Genomic DNA, 18,325 nt, shown 5'->3' with positions numbered 1-18,325 from the left:
AGCTGTTCCACTTAGGTGAAGGAAAAATCATAGGGGACACAAGTTCAGGGTGAGGTGCAGGAGGTTTAGTGAGGAAAAACTTTTTTAAAAAGGCACTGATGGTTTCGAATGTGCTGCCTGGAAGGGTGGTAGAGGTGGGTTGCATCACATCCTTTAAAAAGTATCTGGATGAGCACTTGTTGTATCATGACATTCAAGGTTATGGACCAAGTGCTGGTAAATGGGATTAGATGGGAGGTCAGATTTTTTTAATGTATCATTGCAGATTCGATGGGCCAAGGCACCTCTTCTTCGCTGATGTGATGATTCTATGACTGATGACATTAGTGGCAATGAACTCTTGGTTCTCCTTTATTCATGGCAGCAATAAACATGGGTGAAATCTAGGCTTGCGTTTCTGCCTTACATTGGTTATGGCTTCATGCACGGTATATTCAGTTCAGTGGGTACTCACAGCCAGGTGTCACATTCCAGTTGTCTTGCTCCAAAGGTGAAGATTGTCCTCTGGAACTGACAATGCACAGTTTTTATTTTATTTTCAAGTTCATTCATTGGTTCTAATCTCACAGTGAAAGAAAAGGCTACGAACGGATTTGTGGACTCGCAAATGCTTGGCTGAATGGATTACAACCAATTCATCTCAATTGCTGTGCAGGGAAAATCTAGGGGCACGAACACAAGAAATAGGGGTAGGCCACCAGACCCTTCAAGCATGTGCAGCCATTCCACACGATCATGGCTGATCTATGCCGGCCTCAACTGCTTTACTGTGCCATTTCCCCATGGCCTTTTATTCCTCGGTCTATCAAGTATTCATTCACCTCCACTTTAAATTCTTCTAGTGATTCAGCCTTCACTACTCTTTGGGGCTGAGAATTCCAGAGATTCACCACCGTCTGCGAGAAGCAATTTCTACTCACATCAGTTTTAAATGACTGGCCCTTTATCTTGTCGGTCCGTCCTGTTGTTGAAAATTCTCCCACTGGTGAAACCATCTCACCATCTACCCAGTCAAACCTCCTCGGGATCTTATATGTTTGAATAAGATCATCGCTCACTCTTCTGAGCTCCAAGGAATACAGACCCGGACGACTTAGTCTCTCTTGAAAGGATAATACTCATCCAAGTAGTCACCCCGATGAATTTCCTTTGGATTGCCTCAAATGCTAGTATTTCATTTTTAAGGTGAAGGGAGCAAAACTGTACACAGTATTCCAACTGAGGCCTCACCAACTCCCTGTACAATTGCAACAAGTGGGAACGTTTTCAATTCATCCACTGGACTAATAATCCAATTTCCTTGGTGATGTTCTGGGGAACAGAGTTCAAGTCCCAGGTTAGATTGGTAAATTTGAAATCAATATAAAACTGGAATTAAAATGTTTAATGATGATCATGCAACCGATGACGATTGTTGTCAAAACCCACCTGGTTCACCAGTGCTCTTTAGAGAGTGAATTCGTTACATCGTCTGGCCTGCATGTAACTCCAGACACAGAAATGTGGATGACTCTTAAATGGTCTAGCAAACCTCTCAGTTTCAAGGACAATAAGTAATGGGCAATAAATACCCTCCCAGCGATGCCCACATCCCCAGAACGAACACAGAAAGTTATCCATGTCGTGCAATTGGTAGTACAAATGGACTGTGGAAACTCATTCAAAAGGATAACTCGTCTTCATCTCAATCGAATGAAATACAGGCATTTGGAATGGAATACATTCAGTTGGAAATTGTACTCATGTTGTACTAAGACTTGGCCAAAGCACATTTGATGGACTGACTCTATACCTTGGCACTGTCTATTAGGATGAAAATGTTGGGATGGGAAAAGATTGGAAAGTATGTTCACTGTGAAACAGATCATTTGGCACAAGCAACCAATGCAAGCTTGTACACTCCACTCAAACATCCTCCATATTTTCTCATCTCAACTAATCTGCATGGCCAGCTCCCCCTCCCCTGTCATGTGATTCCCTTGCACCGCCCCCACCCCGCCGCCGTTCAATGCATCCACAATATCCCCTTCAACCAGTTTCTGCGGTCTTGAGTTCCACAATCGCAAATTTCTTGATGCTAAGCTTTGAATCCTCGGTTTAATTTCTATTTGTTTGGTGACTAAATTGTTTTGCTGGCCTTTGTGTTCCCTTTCCCAGACCAGTGGAAAAGTACTTTTGTCCTCTTTATGAAAATAAACTTCCATAATGAGAACATACCCCTATCAATGCTTTCTTCTTGAAAACAAGTACACAATTTTCACTGCGTTCATGACATAGAACATAGAACAGTACAGCACAGAACAGGCCCTTCGGCCCATGATGTTGTGCTGAGCTTTATCTGAAACCAAGATCAAGCTATCCCACTCCCTATCATCCTGGTGTGCTCCATGTGCCTATCCAATAACCGCTTAAATGTTCCGAAAGTGTCTGACACCACTATCACTGCAGGCAGTCCATTCCACACCCCAACCACTCCCTGAGTAAAGAACCTACCACGGACATCCTTCCTATATCTCCCACCATGAACCCTATAGTTATGCCCCCTTGTAATAGCTCCATCCACCCGAGGAAATAGTCTTTGAATGTTCACTCTATCTATCCCCTTCATCATTTTATAAACCTCTATTAAGTCTCCCCTCAGCTTCCTCTGCTCCAGAGAGAACAGCCCCAGCTCCCACAACCATTCCTCATAAGACCTACCCTCCAAACCAGGCAGCATCCTGGTAAATCTCCTTTGCACTCTTTCCAGCGCTTCCTCATCCTTCTTATAGTGAGGTGACCAGAACTGCACACAATATTCCAAATGTGGTCTCACCAAGGTCCTGTACAGTTGCAGCATAACCTCACGGCTCTTAAACTCCAACCCCCTGTTAATAAAAGCTAACACACTATAGGCCTTCTTCACAGCTCTATCCACTTGAGTGGCAACCTTCAGAGATCTCTGGATATGGACCCCAAGATCTCTCTGTTCCTCTTCATTCTTCAGAATCCTACCTTTGACCCTGTAATCCACATTTAAATTTGTCCTACCAAAATGAATCACCTCACATTTATCGGGGTTAAACTCCATCTGCCCTTTTTCAGCCCAGCTTTGCATCCTATCTATGTCTCTTTGCAGTCTACAACAGCCCTCCACCTCATCCACTACTCCACCAATCTTGGTGTCATCAGCAAATTTACTGATCCACCCTTCAGCCCCCTCCTCTAACTCATTAATAAAAATCACAAAGAGCAGAGGACCAAGCACTGATCCTTGTGGCACTCCGCGAGCAACCTGCCTCCAGTCCGAAATTTTTCCATCCACCACCACCCTCTGTCTTCGATCAGATAGCCAGTTACCTATCCAATCGGCCAACTTTCCCTCTATTCCACACCTCATTACTTTCATCATAAGCCGACCATGGGGGACCTTATCAAATGCCTTAGTGAAATCCATGTATATGACATCAACTGCCCGACCTTCATCAACTCACTTCGTTCCCTCCTCAAAACATTCTATCAAATTTGTGAGGCACGACTTGCCCTTTTGACCTCTGCACCATTTTGCATTTTAATCTTGCAATATATTCAAATTTTATAAGGCAGTGTTTCAATCATTAAACACCACGATGTGAAAATGTTGATGACAGATTGATTTAACTATGTATTTCTTGTTTGCCTATATTCATTCAAGGGTAATTAATCACTTCCCATGCACTCTATCAAAACTCACACAGGTTATGACACCTCAACTAAACTTCAAGAAGCATCGAAACAACTATTTTCCTCCGATTACTAGATAACTGAATCCACTCCACTCAGACACTATTCTCCTTCGCACATTTCCCTCTATCCATATACTTTCTTGATATCCTTTCTAAGGTCTGATGTCCAGAACATATTTGGAGTCCAGTGAGAATTTTATCATATTCGTTGACTTTCGGTTGTTAATCTAACTATTATGCCACTATATTTTATTCCACATGTCACCAAGTGCTATCAAATTCTGGATCAGCATTTCATTATACATCTTCTCACAATGCTAATGTGCTATTAAAATTACTAAAATGTTTTGCATTACGATTATTTTTACATTTGGATGTCATTAATATATGAGCATTTTGCAAACATACGAACATGTGAATTCGGAGCAGGAGTAGGCCACTCGACCCTTCAAGCCTGCACCACCCCTGAATAAAATCATGACTGATTTAATTGTTATCCCAACCTTACATTCCTGCCTACCCCCGATAAACTTTCACAACTCCCTCCAATGATATCAGAGATCTATCTCGCTCTGCCTTAACAATATTGAACGACTGCTTCAACTGCCTTATGAGGAAGAGTTCAAGTGATGTAAGACCCTCTGAAAGAAAATAAAATCTCCTTATATCTCTCCTACCTGGGTGATCGCTTATTTTTCAACATTAGCCCCGAGTTTTAGGTTCTCTCACAAGAGGAAACATCTTCTCCACTTCCATCCCGTCAATACCCCTCAGAATATTAAAGCTTTGATCAAGTCGCCACATACTCTTCCAAATTCGAGCGGATACCAACCTTATCTCTCCACCTTTACCTCAAAAGACACCCAACCTATTCCTAGAATTCGTCTCGTAAACCTCTGAACTTCTTCTTACACATTTACATCGTTCCTTAAATAAGGAATTCAATACTCTACACAATGCTGCAGATGTGGTCTCGTCAATTTCCTGCAGAAATGAAGCATAACCTGCCTATATACGTAATCAATTCCCTTACATATATGATAACATTCTATTAGCTTTTCCAATTCCTTGCTCTACCTGCATACGAGTGTTTTGTGATACATGCACTAAGACATTCAGACCCTCCATGCAGCTCAGGACTCTGCAATCTGTGCAAATTAAAACTTCTGCTGTCAAGCAAACATGTAAAGATAATGTATTTTACCTTATTCTCCCTGAATTGTTCGATTGCACTATTGAATAAATAGAAAATGAACAATAGTTAAGTCGAATAAAATATTTTCACACATGTAGATTTCCAGACGAATTAATATTGAATACAAAACGGAAATATTTGGATTGAGCAGTGCTTTATGGTAGAAAAACAAACAAAGGTAGTTTTAAGTGATTTAAATTTATGCTGGTAATCATTAGAAACAACGTACAGTATTAAGTGGTTTAATGTAATACTTTTGTGCCTGGAAAGGTAAAACATATAGTTAGATTCGGGTCGGAAAAGGGTGTTTGTATGTTTGGGTGACTTCCTGAATTCCAGCTGCGATTCGCTTCTTCTTAAGAGGGTTGCATCGAGAAGAATAAGTAGTAGTAACTGGAGGCCCTTGCCAGGGCAGACACACTTTTAAGGTGTTTCTTTGGCTGGATATATTGCAGTTCGAGACAGGACACAGGGGAATTATCTCTCGACTCGAACATCTCTCTTCTCGTCAGGAGAAGATGGGCAGGACAAGATGATTGCAACGATGCAAGCTTCCTAACAAACAGGTAACAGTGCAGATAACCAGTGAATTGAGACAGAAAGACTTTGTTCAGACGATTGAGGATGAGAGAACAGATACTAATGTATTGTTCACAAGACCTCAAGGAAGAATAAATAGTGTTGAGAGTTTAAGAGACAATTGCAGTATTCAGTTTTGAAGTGGGACAGCAGTCAATAGAAAATGTTGATGTCGTTTTCCTAGAGTCTGGGACTTAAGAGTTAAAGCAATTGTGGACAGTGTGTATAACATTCCAGACAAAGAAATCCTAAAATGGCTGGTGTAAAACCTGGGCCTGATTTACTGTTGAAAGTGGATTAGCAGCATTGTTTAAAAGGTCTAATGTGGAAATCCTGAACTGGAGTTTGGAATGCAAACTGCAATGTGAAAGCATTGCTGTGAGAGAAGATTTTAAAGTGTGATGTTTGGGAGTGGAGTTTGGATATTCCAATGTGACAATTATCGAGGGGAATTCTGAAGAGGAAACCACAGGCACTAACTTGGTTTCAGGGCGGAGTGCAGGTATCTGACCAAAGCCAATTTGTATGCTTAAAAGGGACTTTGCGTTAAGGGGGATATTGTCGTTTAAAAAGTAATTTGTAATCCTTGTTAATCTTAAAATCTGTGTGTATTTGCTAAAGCGTGCAGGAGGGCCGCGGGGGGGGGGGGGGGGGGGGGGGGGAGAGTAAATGAGGTACTGTATAATAATCCAACTTTTTATTTGTACTAAATGTATTTTTCTTGTTGATAAAACTAATTAGTGGTCCTGTGACTCTGCTCTTCAACGTTACATGAGAAAAATAAAAGCTTTTTTTTTCCAGCCAGGATTCCATTCGAGGATCTTTCTGTGCAATTAAAACATTGACTGGGTTCCTAACAATTGTGGCACTAAATCAAGAGGTATTCACTCGTCGGTTCTGACACATTTTAGGAGAGTTAGTGCTATAGTTGTGTTGCCGCTGGACTAGTAATGCAAAGATACAATGTAATCCTCTTGGGTCCCAGGTTCGAATCCCTCAATGGCATATGGTGAAATTTGAATACAACTAAAATCTGGATTTAAAAGTCTAATGATAAGCATGAAAGAATGGTCGATTTTTGTAAACAGACATTGCTCACTAAGGTGCTTTACGGAAGGAAATTATCCCATTCGAGCCTACGTATGACTCCAGATCCATAGCAATGCAGTTGATTCTTAAATGTTCTCAGAGTTATGGACTCTGCTGGCTGGACACACATCTATTGTCTATCCCCAATTGCCATTGAGAAGGTGGTGGTGAGCTGCTTTCTTGAAGTATTGCAGTGCATGTGATGTGGGTACACCCGTACTGATGTGAGGGAGGGGTTATCATGATTTTGAAACAATATATCTCCAAGTCAGAATGGCTAACCGCTTGGAAATGAACTTCCAGGTGGTCGCCTTTCCATCTGTTTCCTTCAACAAAAGAACTAGAATTGTTACTTCAGTAACTTGTTAAAAATGGGACCTATTCTTTTTAAAATGACATGCATGCTCAGTAGGGGATAATGATATCGACACCAATTAATTACATTCATGGCCACATGACTGACAACTTTCCTGCTTGTGATTTATTTATTCAGATTAGTGGGTTTGTTACTTTTGATTTCGTCAATGAATTTGACAATCAACTTTTGCTTATTATCTAATGATGTTTATGCTGCTGCTAAAGGTAAACAAGCAATTGCTTTCGTTTTTGACTAAGCAATAATTGTTAGCAAAGTGACAAATGCGTCACTTATTTTAATAATGTTTGTTAAACTAATAAAAGGATAGTGCTATAGGACATTAACTTAGGACATGTTGTTTCCTTATAACCCTGAAAAGTGTGTAAGCGTGTGGTGAGGTACTCCGGGAGGACTAACAAGGTAAGTGAATGCACAATGAATTGTAGGACGCTAGGGATTGCAGAGGACCAGAGGGGCCTTGGCGCACATGTCTAAGGATCCTTAAAGGCAGCAGGACAGATGGAGCAGGCGATTAAGAAGCTATATGGGATGCTGGTCTTTCTTATCCGAGGCATTTAATATGGGAACAGGTCGGTTACGATGGAGCTGTATAAAATACTCGTTAGGCCACAGCTCGATAATTGTGTGCAGTTCTGGTGGTCACTCAATTGGAAGGATGTGACGGCACTTGAGAGGGTGCAGAGGAGATTAACCGGGATGTTGCCTGGGCTGCAGTGCTTCAGCTATGAATAGGTGCTGGATAGACTGGATTTTCTTTCCATTGAGCAGAGAAGGTCGAGTGGGGAAACATGGTCGAGGTGTACCAAATTAGAAGGGACATTGATAAGGTAGATAGGAAGAATATTTCCCCATTAGTAGAGGTGTCAATAACAAGGGGGCATAATTTATAGGTTAGATATATGGGATTTGATGAAAAGATTTTTCACCCAGAGGGTTGTGGGAATTGAAAATAGAAAATGGAAGCAGGAGTAAGCCATTTGGCCTTCAAGCCTGTTCCATCATTCGTTTTGATCATGGTTGATAATCAAATTCAATATTCTGATCCGCCTTCCTCCCACATCCCTTGATCCATTGAGCCCCAAGAACGATATCTCATTCTTTCCAATTTGGAACTCAATGTCTGAAAAGTTGGTAGAGGCGGGAAGCCTCACAACATATAAGACGCATTTATATGAGCACTTGAAAAGTCATAGCATTCATGGCGATGGTCCAATGGGATTAGAAAGATAGATATTTGGTGGCCTGCACAGATGCAATGGGCCAAAGGGACTCTTTATGTGCTGTAAACCTCTATGAGTCACAATAAGTGTGCCCTGTATGATATTTCACGAGAATAAAATAAATAGCAAGTTACTGGTATCTATCAGGCAATAGAAAGACATATCTGAATCATCACACGTATTCACCACAATTGGTTGCATACCATTTTTAATGATCATCATGCTACATATTGAAACGATGATCAACAAAAGGAGAAGAATCGGCGATCCCATTACAAGTAAAAAATATCGGTTCATTCCACCTGAAACAAACGACAATAATAGGGTCGAACATATTTTGCAGGTAGTCATGTTTTTCATTATTTTTAAATTGACAACTAGTTAATATATCTTGAAAATAAATAGGAAATCACATACTGAGGCACTCAAATCATTCATTGCAGATATGTGTGGTGGGCCAGTGTTATTGTCACTGGAGGAGTAATCCAGATACCCGAGGTCATGCTCTGGTGACCCAACTTCACATATTCCTACATTATATTAATTCCACCAAGTTTTGCCCACGCACTTTACCTGGCTATATTCTTCTGCATAATCTTTGTGCCATCCCCACCACTTGCATCCCCACCTATTTCTGGTATCCTTCCATATGTGCCTGCTTACTCTACGCTCGGCTTTTAAGTTATTGCTGCATCACACAACAGTCAGCACGGCGAGGAAACACAGTTTACAAAGTTTTCAAGCATGCAATAATATTACTCAAAGGCACATTTAATAATACAAGTCAGGTTTTCCATTATATTATCGATCTCCTTACCTGACAGGACAAGTCTTTGTGGATTACATGCCTCTGATTCTAACGTTCTTCCAGCAATCTTTAATTCATATCGACATGTATAATATTGTGTCCTGTTCTGTAAGCGAGGTACAGTCAGTTGAATGGTAGCAAAACTTTGTCCGTCTGTTACTTGAGAAAGATTAGGCTGCTTTTGAGAATTTACATAGAAATGGAATTTCACGGAAGTGTGCGATTTGGGCACTGTGCAGTTGACAGTAACGTTCTGGTCATTGTCAGTGGCAGGACCTTGAGCTTCCAACAAACAGGTTGGCTTTAACGGATGGGCTAAAAAGTGCAAAACGAAACATTAAGTCTGACTATTAGACAACAATATGTATGAACATGATCTGGTAGCAGATCTATAAAATCCATCTTATCATTTTGATATTTTCTATTTCAGTTACTCACGTACTTTTTTGCTTGATTTATTTCTCTATGAAACTACATACAATTAAATAAATCGTTATTGTTGAGCTCGTTTGAGATAAAAGCTATTAAGAGGCTCTGGCAGGCTGGGGTTGTTTTTTTTGGAACAAAAAACGCTGTGGGGGTGGGGAGTGCTTGTGATTCGTGGGGGCAGGAGAAGTGAGGGTGGGGACGAATGGTGGGATGGACGTCGGGGACGTGACTAAGGTGTACAAAAGTAGCTGGGATAGATAGGAATAAAAGGTTCTGTTGGTAGCGTCGTCAATGACCAGCAGCATATATTTAAGTAAAGGGAAAGAAGATTTACAGAAGATTTGATGCAAGTTGTTTTTACCCAGTGTGTGGTGGTGATGTGAAACTCCCTGCCAATTCCCAAGTATGGGAGAGGCGGCAAATTTCACAACATTTTAGATACGTTCAGATGCGCACTTGAAACGCCGGAGTATGCAAGGCTACTGACCAATTGTTGACAATGGGATCAGAACAGATTCTAGTTTGATGCAGCCATGAATGGCCGAAGGGCCTCTTTCCGTGTTGTAAAATTCTATAATGCACATCCTTAAAATATCTCTGGTCCTGATCCAATCAGACTCTTTGGGCTCAAAATCGTTTTTCGTCAGACATTCTTACAGCATAATCTACCAATTTGCTAATGTCGATACAAACATGATTTCTACATAACATGAAATGATATTCTTTGTTTCAGAAAGAAAACATTCGTTCTTTTTCTGTTGCTCGAATTGTTGCTGTCCATATATATTTTGTGTTTTTGTTAACCTTCCAAATTTTCAAATATATTTCAAACTCAAGAGATTAACGGAAGACGGATCTAAGGAAAAATGCTGGTCCAACTAATAGACTTAAAGTTTGACAATTCCCTGGACCAGGTGGAGTGTATCCGAGCACCTTCGATGAAGTGGTTGTAGATTTATTAGAGACGTTGGTAATTGTCAGTGCGAAATTGCTGGGATCCATTCTTAAGATGGTTACCACAAAATAATTCAATATTATACTCCGCCTCACATATTGCTCTGTGGTGAAATAGGTATGCAAAGTAGTACATTTCCCACTAACGCCTTCCGGGAGAGTGTCGGCAGGAGGGACGGAAAGTTTGAAGGATCATTTGAAGATCCGTTGACTTCGGAAGGGATTTCCCTTTCTCAGATTGGGTAGGAGAATGTGGGGCATGGAAGGCAATTTTTCCTTTGCATTATATTTTGTATTTGATATATAGCACATTTTTTATTGGTATATTATAAACACAAGACAACGATGCTCATAAAATATATTTGAGAGAAACTATTTACTGCATTAAAGAGTTCACCCAGGTAAATAATGGATGAACGATACAGGAGAACATAGTTGCAAAGAAGAAGGAACTCAATGCACTCAGACGTAATGAATACTAATATCCAATGAGATGTAAATACAAGGTAATTAACTCGAATTAATTGTGTAAATAATAGCAATAACTATTCAATTAGTTCAAATGAATAAGCAAATCTATTCTACTTTGGAAGCCAAGTATAATTTGCTCAGAAAAACATATTTTGGGTTTGAAATCAGTGTTCTTTAAATAAAATACAAAGGAAAATCCACCTACTTATTACATTCAAGATCATAGGGTCACTGTTCTTGGAGTGAAGCAGTCGACCTGAGACCTCTGTGGTATACATGCAGCAGTAATGTTCTACACCAGGGTTCACTGTTGCTGTGATGTTAAAAATAGCTGAATCTGTCCCCGTCACGGTCGTAAGTGCTGCCACTGTAAATGAGTTGTTCAACTTGTACAGAAAAAACATCTTCTCAGAAAATATCTTGTCCGATTCTTGAGGTGGAGCTTTGCAAGTCAATGACAACATTTCTCCCCTTAAAATTGTGGTAAAAGTCTGATTAATTGAAAGCTTTGGTGTTATTGGATGATCTGAAATGGAATACAATTAACAATGGTCACCCGTACATAGGTTTACAATAATCTCCTATTGTTAGCCAATCCGAATGAATTGAGTTGCCAACGAGAAAAAATGCACTTTGCTTATTATTTAGTTGGGAACAAAAGTATTTATGATCTCACTTTCGTATTTTATTATTCCATGGATTCACTAAGAAACCAAATGGTTTTCAAACCGGTAGAAAATGCAACTTTAAAGATGCAGCACAATGGAGGGGTAGGATATCGATTTTGCATCTGAGAAAGGTAAATCATAATATCTGTACATCGCTGGAAAAAGTGATATTGCCGTTCAAATATGCAAATCACTCAAAGCTAGTGGGCTGGTCCAAAAAAAAACATTCTCGAGGCTACTGTAATGTTACTGTAGCTGAGCTGCACAGAGAAAGAAGTTCTCTCCAGTTGCACCAAGCCTTACCAGCCTCAAGTAAAATTGTGATTGTGAGCAAAATGAATCATTATACACTCTTGGGCAATTTCATCAATTACATGCGGACAACAATGAGAGAATGGATGCATATATATATATATATATATATATATATATATATATATATATATATACATGTTTACATACATATGAGAACATTATGTGATTCTGTAATGATTTTTTCTCTGTGTTCCTAAATGATGTAGCTAAAGCTATTCATTTGTAATGACGCTCAGGTCAAGTGATTTTAGAGGTTAGCAAGTAAAGTTTAAATATATTCATTAGTAAATAGAGAGGGTCTTAGTTGTTTGAATGCTTAAATTGCAATGGGGCCGAAAATGATTTTGCAGCTTTTAAAGACATTTGAAGTAAGCCGGGGTGGTGAGCGGGGAGGTGGGGCGTTGTTAAATTTAATTTGTACTCCAAATTGGGGGTATAAGGTTCGATTCTTAAAGAGAATTTCCATGAGCAATCGGTCTACATTGTGAATGATATTTCATAGCAAAACATGATTATGAAGTTGCAGAACGAAGTTCAACTCACCAATTACAGGAAGGCGCATGGCTGTACTGTTTTCGGAGACTATGAGACGTCCTTGTATGGCCGTTTGATCAGCACACCAGTAATCTTCCGTTTTCCTGGCCACCAGTCGGAAACTGACCACATTGGATCCACTGTTATTGTTCTGCTGACAGACGGAATGACCGTCACTGCCTTGGTACAAATGAACCTGGCTGCTTGCAGATTGAACTCCAGTCTCACAGATAATGCTGATTGTTTCGCCTTTCAAAAAAATGCTTTCAGACTCATTCAATCGAATGGACGGCTTCGGTGGTCGATCTGATTTGGAGAAAAAAAAAACCAAACAAATAAAACCACGTTTATCTTTAATTGCAAACGAGCATTTGGAATTGGTAGAAAGGGGACGAGGAGTTAACAGTTTCTTCTTAATTTGAAAATCTTTCAATTACCAATTACAGTGACTGAGATTGTGTCACTCTGCGCAGAATATTTCCATTTGCCCGACACCCTTATCCAACAGGTACAGGTGTAATCAACGGAAAACATTGGCTGTCTTGGGAAGGTGGCGAAAGTGCTGTTCACGTCCGCCTGGTGACTGCCAGTTTCCTCTCCATTAATGTGAAGAAAGAACCTGTAAACTGAGGCTTGAAAATCGGCACTGCAATTAATGATCACTAATTCCCTTCTCACAAATATTTTTTCCCAGGGATTGAGAGAGATTGTCGGCTTCCGGGGCTGGTCTGTCAGAGAGGAAAACAATGAAAATGTTACCTGCAATACTGGGGAGGAATTCATATTGAAACAGAGGAACTCCAATTGTAAGAAAATCCATGCACTTGTAACATTGAATAAATATAAACACTGCCTCTTACCGATCACATCGATACTGATCAAGTCACTGTGCTCCGATTTTAGCAACTGATCCAACACTCGCGTTTCGCAAACACATGTAAAATTTGCAGAGACTGTTGAAACAATTACAAAGTTGGCAAAACGATAATTGGCGTCGCTTTGAACGGAAGCCCGGTGCATTATTTCAGCGTTTCTGTGCAGGTACATCTGGTGGCAGGAATATGCAGAACTTACAGCACAGGTAAACTTAGCGAACTCTCCTTTAATTAAAATGGCGAATTGGTTGTTCATCACGATTAACGGTGATTTCGGGCGATCTGTGAAATGTGCACAGAAAATAATCGTTGAGCATCGTAGGATCCCTACCGCGTGAAAGAGGCCATTAGGCCCATCGAGTCTGCACCGATTCTCTCTGACAGGGTATTTTGCCGAGGTCATCTGCCCCGCTCTATTCCTGTAACAACACAATCCACCGAACCGGCAAATCTTTGTCACTCCGGGACACTACAGCATGGCTGCTCCATCTCATCTGCATACCTTTGGTTAATAAGGGGCAGTTTAGCACGGCCAGGCTACCTAACCTACGCATCTTGGGACACGAAGGGACAATTTAGCATGGCTAATTTACCTATCTGCACACCGCTAGTTAACAACGGGCAATTTACCATTACCAATCCAGCAAATCTCCGCATCTTTGGACAATAACAGGCAATTTAACGTATCCAATCCTCCTAACCTGCGCATCTTTGGACGTCGGAGGAAACTGGAGCACCCGGAGGAAACCCACGCAGACACGGGGAGAACATGCAAACTTCACACACACAGCCACGGAAGGTCACTTGAGTGGCATTTGCCATTTGATTTCAGAGTGAAAACTATGTATTTGTAAATGTAAGGGAGGGAAGAATTGTATTACAATTAATCTTTTTATGTGAAGTATATTTTGCTTCTCAGTATAAACGTGTTGCCAGTCCTTTGAATCAGTTCCTCCACATTTTCTAAAGTAAAACTCACGGTTTTCTGAGCCAGTGTTCCTTATCTGGGACCTCCCCATTCAATATTTATACCAACTATGTTGATAACATGTGTTACATCTATGTTTGATTCAACTGTTAATCATTTGATTATGATGTTCACACTGGCAAAATTGAAAATGGGCGGTGAGTCACTAAAAAACAGGCTTTGGCAGTACCAAATATTTTGGAATTTATCTGCTCAAGTACCATAAGCATTGGCTTGAAATCAACTCATAATTTCATTCTCAGCAAATATTGACGAGTCTGCTAAGATTTCAGGTTAATTAGTTGGCATGCATTTTTCGATTTCGTAAATTTTTCACGTACCTATTGCTGTAACAATCATAGGGTCACTCTGCAAGGAGGTTTTCCTTCTTATAGAATCCAAATGTGAGTAGTCACAGATGTAACTTGCAGTATGAGTTACATCAATTCTGACGCGGAAAGAGCATTGATCGCCAGTAGTCCGACCGCTACCCAGATATTTATTTTGATCAAATCTGTGCACGGAAACCCATGCTGATGAACACCCAGAATGAAGGGTACAGATGATTGTGACCTGTTCGCCCTTAATGAATCCTGCCAACGATGGAGTCATTGTGATTACTGGCTTCAGTTGACCTTCATAAATATGTCAAAAGGGACATAATTAAGCCAACGTTAAATCAACATCGCATTTCATTGTTGTGACTTACAAACACATAAAGTGGATGCTGTAGCACCAAAGACTTGTGCACTATAATGGTTCCTTATATGAGCACAATGTGTCGCACCTTTTCAATAGATAGGAAAATCACCTTGTGTTTTGTTTTTCAACTAAGTTTATTCGTTTTTAAAAAAATATGTTTTCTCCGTTTTCCACTATCTCCAAACCCCTCGACCGAGGGCTCGACTCCTCTCTCAAGACTGGATCTTGAACTTCCTAACCCACAGACCACAATCAGTCAGGATAGGCAACAACACCTCCTTCACGATCATCATCAACACCGGTGCCCCACAAAGCTGTGTCCTCAGCCCCCTACTATAATCCTTATACATCTATGACTGTGTAGCCAAATTCCCTTCCAACTTGATTTTCAAGTTCTCTGATGACATGATGAATGGGATCTCAAACAGCGACGAGACAAAGTACAGGAATGAGATAGAGAATCTGGTGAACTGGTACGACGACAATAATGTCTCCCTCAACATCAACACAAATTAAGGAGATTGTCGTCGACTTCAGGAAGCATAGTGGAGAACATGCCCCTGTCCACATTAACGGGGACGAAGTAGAAATGGTCGAAAACTTAAAGTTTGTAAGTGTCCAGATCAGCAAAAGCCTGTCCTCGTCCCCCCATGCCGACACTATAGTTAAGAAAGTCCACGAATGCCTCTACTTTCTCAGAAGACGAAGGAAATTTGGCATGTCAGCCACTACTCTCACCAACCTTTACAGATGCACCACTGAAACCATTCTTTCTGGTTGTATCACAGCTTGGCATGGCTCCAGCTCTACCCAAGACTGCAAGAAACTACAAAATGTCGTAAATGTAGCCCAAACTATCATGCAAACCAGCCTCCCATCCATTGACTCTGTCTATATTTCCCGTTGCCTCAGCAAAGCAGCCAGCATAATGAAGGACCCCACGCACCCCGGACATACTCTCTTCCATCAACTTCCGTCAGGAAAATAAAACCAAAATTCTGAGGTCACGTAACAATCGACTCAAGAACAGCTTCTTCCCTTCGCCAATCAGACTTTTGAATGGACCAACCTCGCATAAATTGATCTTTCTTGACACACTAGCAATGACTGTAACGTTAAATTCTGCAGTCTTTCATTTCCTTCTCCATGAAAGGTATGCTTTGTATAGCGCAAGAAACAATACTTTTCACTCTATCCTCATACATGTGACAATAATAAATCAAATCAAATCAAAATAGAGTCAGCAATTGAATGTCCCGTTGCAATGTACATGTAAAGGAACTGAAACACCATTGAATTTGATAGAGAACATTATGCAAGTGACATGGAATTTTGTGGAGTTTATGTGTGGTGCTACCAAGAAGCATGCAGGGTTAAGTGGCAAATGATTTCTCCAAGAGGCTATCGTATGTGAGAAAGTTTGAGAAAGGACATTTGAGAGGCGATTTGTCAGTTCAAATACAAGTTCAGCATTGAAAAGTTGAAAATACGTCACGATATTTTTTTTTAACAGAGGGAAAAAGCTTAGTACGAAATAACATATGCACGAAAGCGATGTTTGGAATCACTCAGTTCTCTGTCATTAACACAAGAAAATGTTCGCTATTATTAATGATAATCTCCACTGTTAGGAGTATTATACCAATTAGATGGTGAAAGCATCGAGTTAAATAATATCAATGAAGCAACAGCAGTAAGCCAGATATGACTACAGTTTGAAGATAGTACTTTATGGAAACTTAATTATGCTATCGATCTGTAATAATTAAACATGGTTTCCAATCAACATTTTGGGTTTGTCAACCGGAGGTTTGTAAAAAGACATTGACCTGATGATGAACACATTTACCAACCTTTGGAAAGACCAAGGCAAGTCCCAATCAGAAGCACTAAAATAAATCGAAAAAAAAATAGCTAAATTCATGTGAATCATAACAACACAACAATAGCAATAATTCACATGCAATTGTTATAAATTCATTCATGTGATGAAGGAATTAATAGCACATCCTAAATTTGTCGCTAAATGCAAAACATTTCAGATTCAAACACATTAATGTGGGACTGGAGTCACCGGATAAGAATTTCATTCCTTAAATTACGTTAGAGAACCATATTTCTTTTTGCAAAAATCGAATATAACCATTTAGACTTGTAATGTAGATGTATAAAAAAAGCTGATTTCTCATTTCATCATCTGCCATGAATAGGATTAGGACCAGGGTCTCTGGATATGAGGTAATACTTCTGGATTTCTAAACCCGTGGCAGTACCACTACGCCACTGCCTCCTCAATAACTATAAATGCATATTTCATACGTTATAAATTTCGTGTTACTGGATCTATTCCAAAACAGTGAAATGATCTCAGAAATTAAGAAAATGGGTTTATGTTCATGGAGGTAAATTACAGCAATCGTCCGGGAAATGGTAAAAAGGTAAGAATTATCTGTTCGATGTCATAATCTCTAATTGAAGCAATCACTGGAAGACAAATTTTAAGGACTTACACAAGAAGACTTCATATTTATTCAAATCCATCTTTACGGGAAATCTCTGATGGGAAAAATAGTAAGAAGGGATATAATATAAATGCATTATTTTTCAATAATCACATAGAATAGTCCTGGGGACGCATATAGAGTAACGTGTGAAGCAAATTCCATTAAAAGCATCCCCGACCCGTGGCTTCAGACTGAGGAAAGCATATGAACGCAATGGCATAATTCTCAAACTGGAAAACTAACTGGTTAGGCAACAGCTGAATTATTGGTTCTGGTTCTTTACATCAGATTTAGAGAGAATTCCAAAGTATTGCAAAGGCCGACGTGGAGATCTCCAGAACTGATACCGGAAATCAATATTTTTAGTTATATGTGAATGCTTATTGAATCTGCTTTTGTTCTTGCAAAGTTGGAAGGAGTGATCTAATGGATAGGAAGATTACACTGGAACTATATAAAACGTTGGTTAGACCACAGCTAGTGTATTGCATGTGGTTCTGGAATCGGGAAAAAATGCCTCCTAAGTGGTGATGGGTGTCTGGAACTCACTTTCCGCAAGAGTGGTGGAGGCAGAGGCCCTGATAATATTTAAAAAGCGTCTAGATGTGCATTTGCGATACCACACATAAAGACTATGGGCCAAAAGCTGGAAAGTTGGATTGGAATCATTGGATGGTTTGCCTCTGATCGGCTCAGATGTGAAGGGCTGAAGGGTCCTTTTCTGTGCTGTAGACTTCTATGACTCTATAAATCTATGATATCGGCATTGTAGATGGAATAGATAGGAAGAAACAATTTGCAGTAAAATGGTAAGTAATAACCAGAGGACAGTGGTACAACAATTTTCTGGCAAAAAAAGAGAAGCAACAACATGAAACTTAAAACATATATGTTTATACCACATTGCGTGCAAGACTGGTGGAAGAAAATTA

The 18,325-nt window shown here is 40.0% G+C and overlaps 1 protein-coding gene across 1 annotated transcript in view; it reads right to left on the bottom strand.

Annotated features, from left to right (window-relative positions):
* LOC144494055 (Fc receptor-like protein 5) overlaps nucleotides 1-18,325 on the bottom strand; it is a 116,112-nt gene that overhangs the window by 69,167 nt on the left and 28,620 nt on the right. The window contains exons 2-4 of the mRNA XM_078213633.1: nucleotides 13,206-13,502; nucleotides 12,355-12,651; nucleotides 8,984-9,289 (exon numbers count right to left, since the gene is read on the bottom strand). Of these exons, the coding sequence (XP_078069759.1) occupies nucleotides 8,984-9,289; nucleotides 12,355-12,651; nucleotides 13,206-13,502 (900 nt within the window). The remainder of the gene's footprint in view (nucleotides 1-8,983; nucleotides 9,290-12,354; nucleotides 12,652-13,205; nucleotides 13,503-18,325) is intronic.

Source organism: Mustelus asterias, chromosome 5 (genome assembly GCF_964213995.1).
Source record: "Mustelus asterias chromosome 5, sMusAst1.hap1.1, whole genome shotgun sequence".
Taxonomy (NCBI): Eukaryota; Metazoa; Chordata; class Chondrichthyes; order Carcharhiniformes; family Triakidae; genus Mustelus; species Mustelus asterias.
Note: the sequence above shows the minus strand (reverse complement) of the source record. Positions and strands in the feature narration are given on the sequence as shown.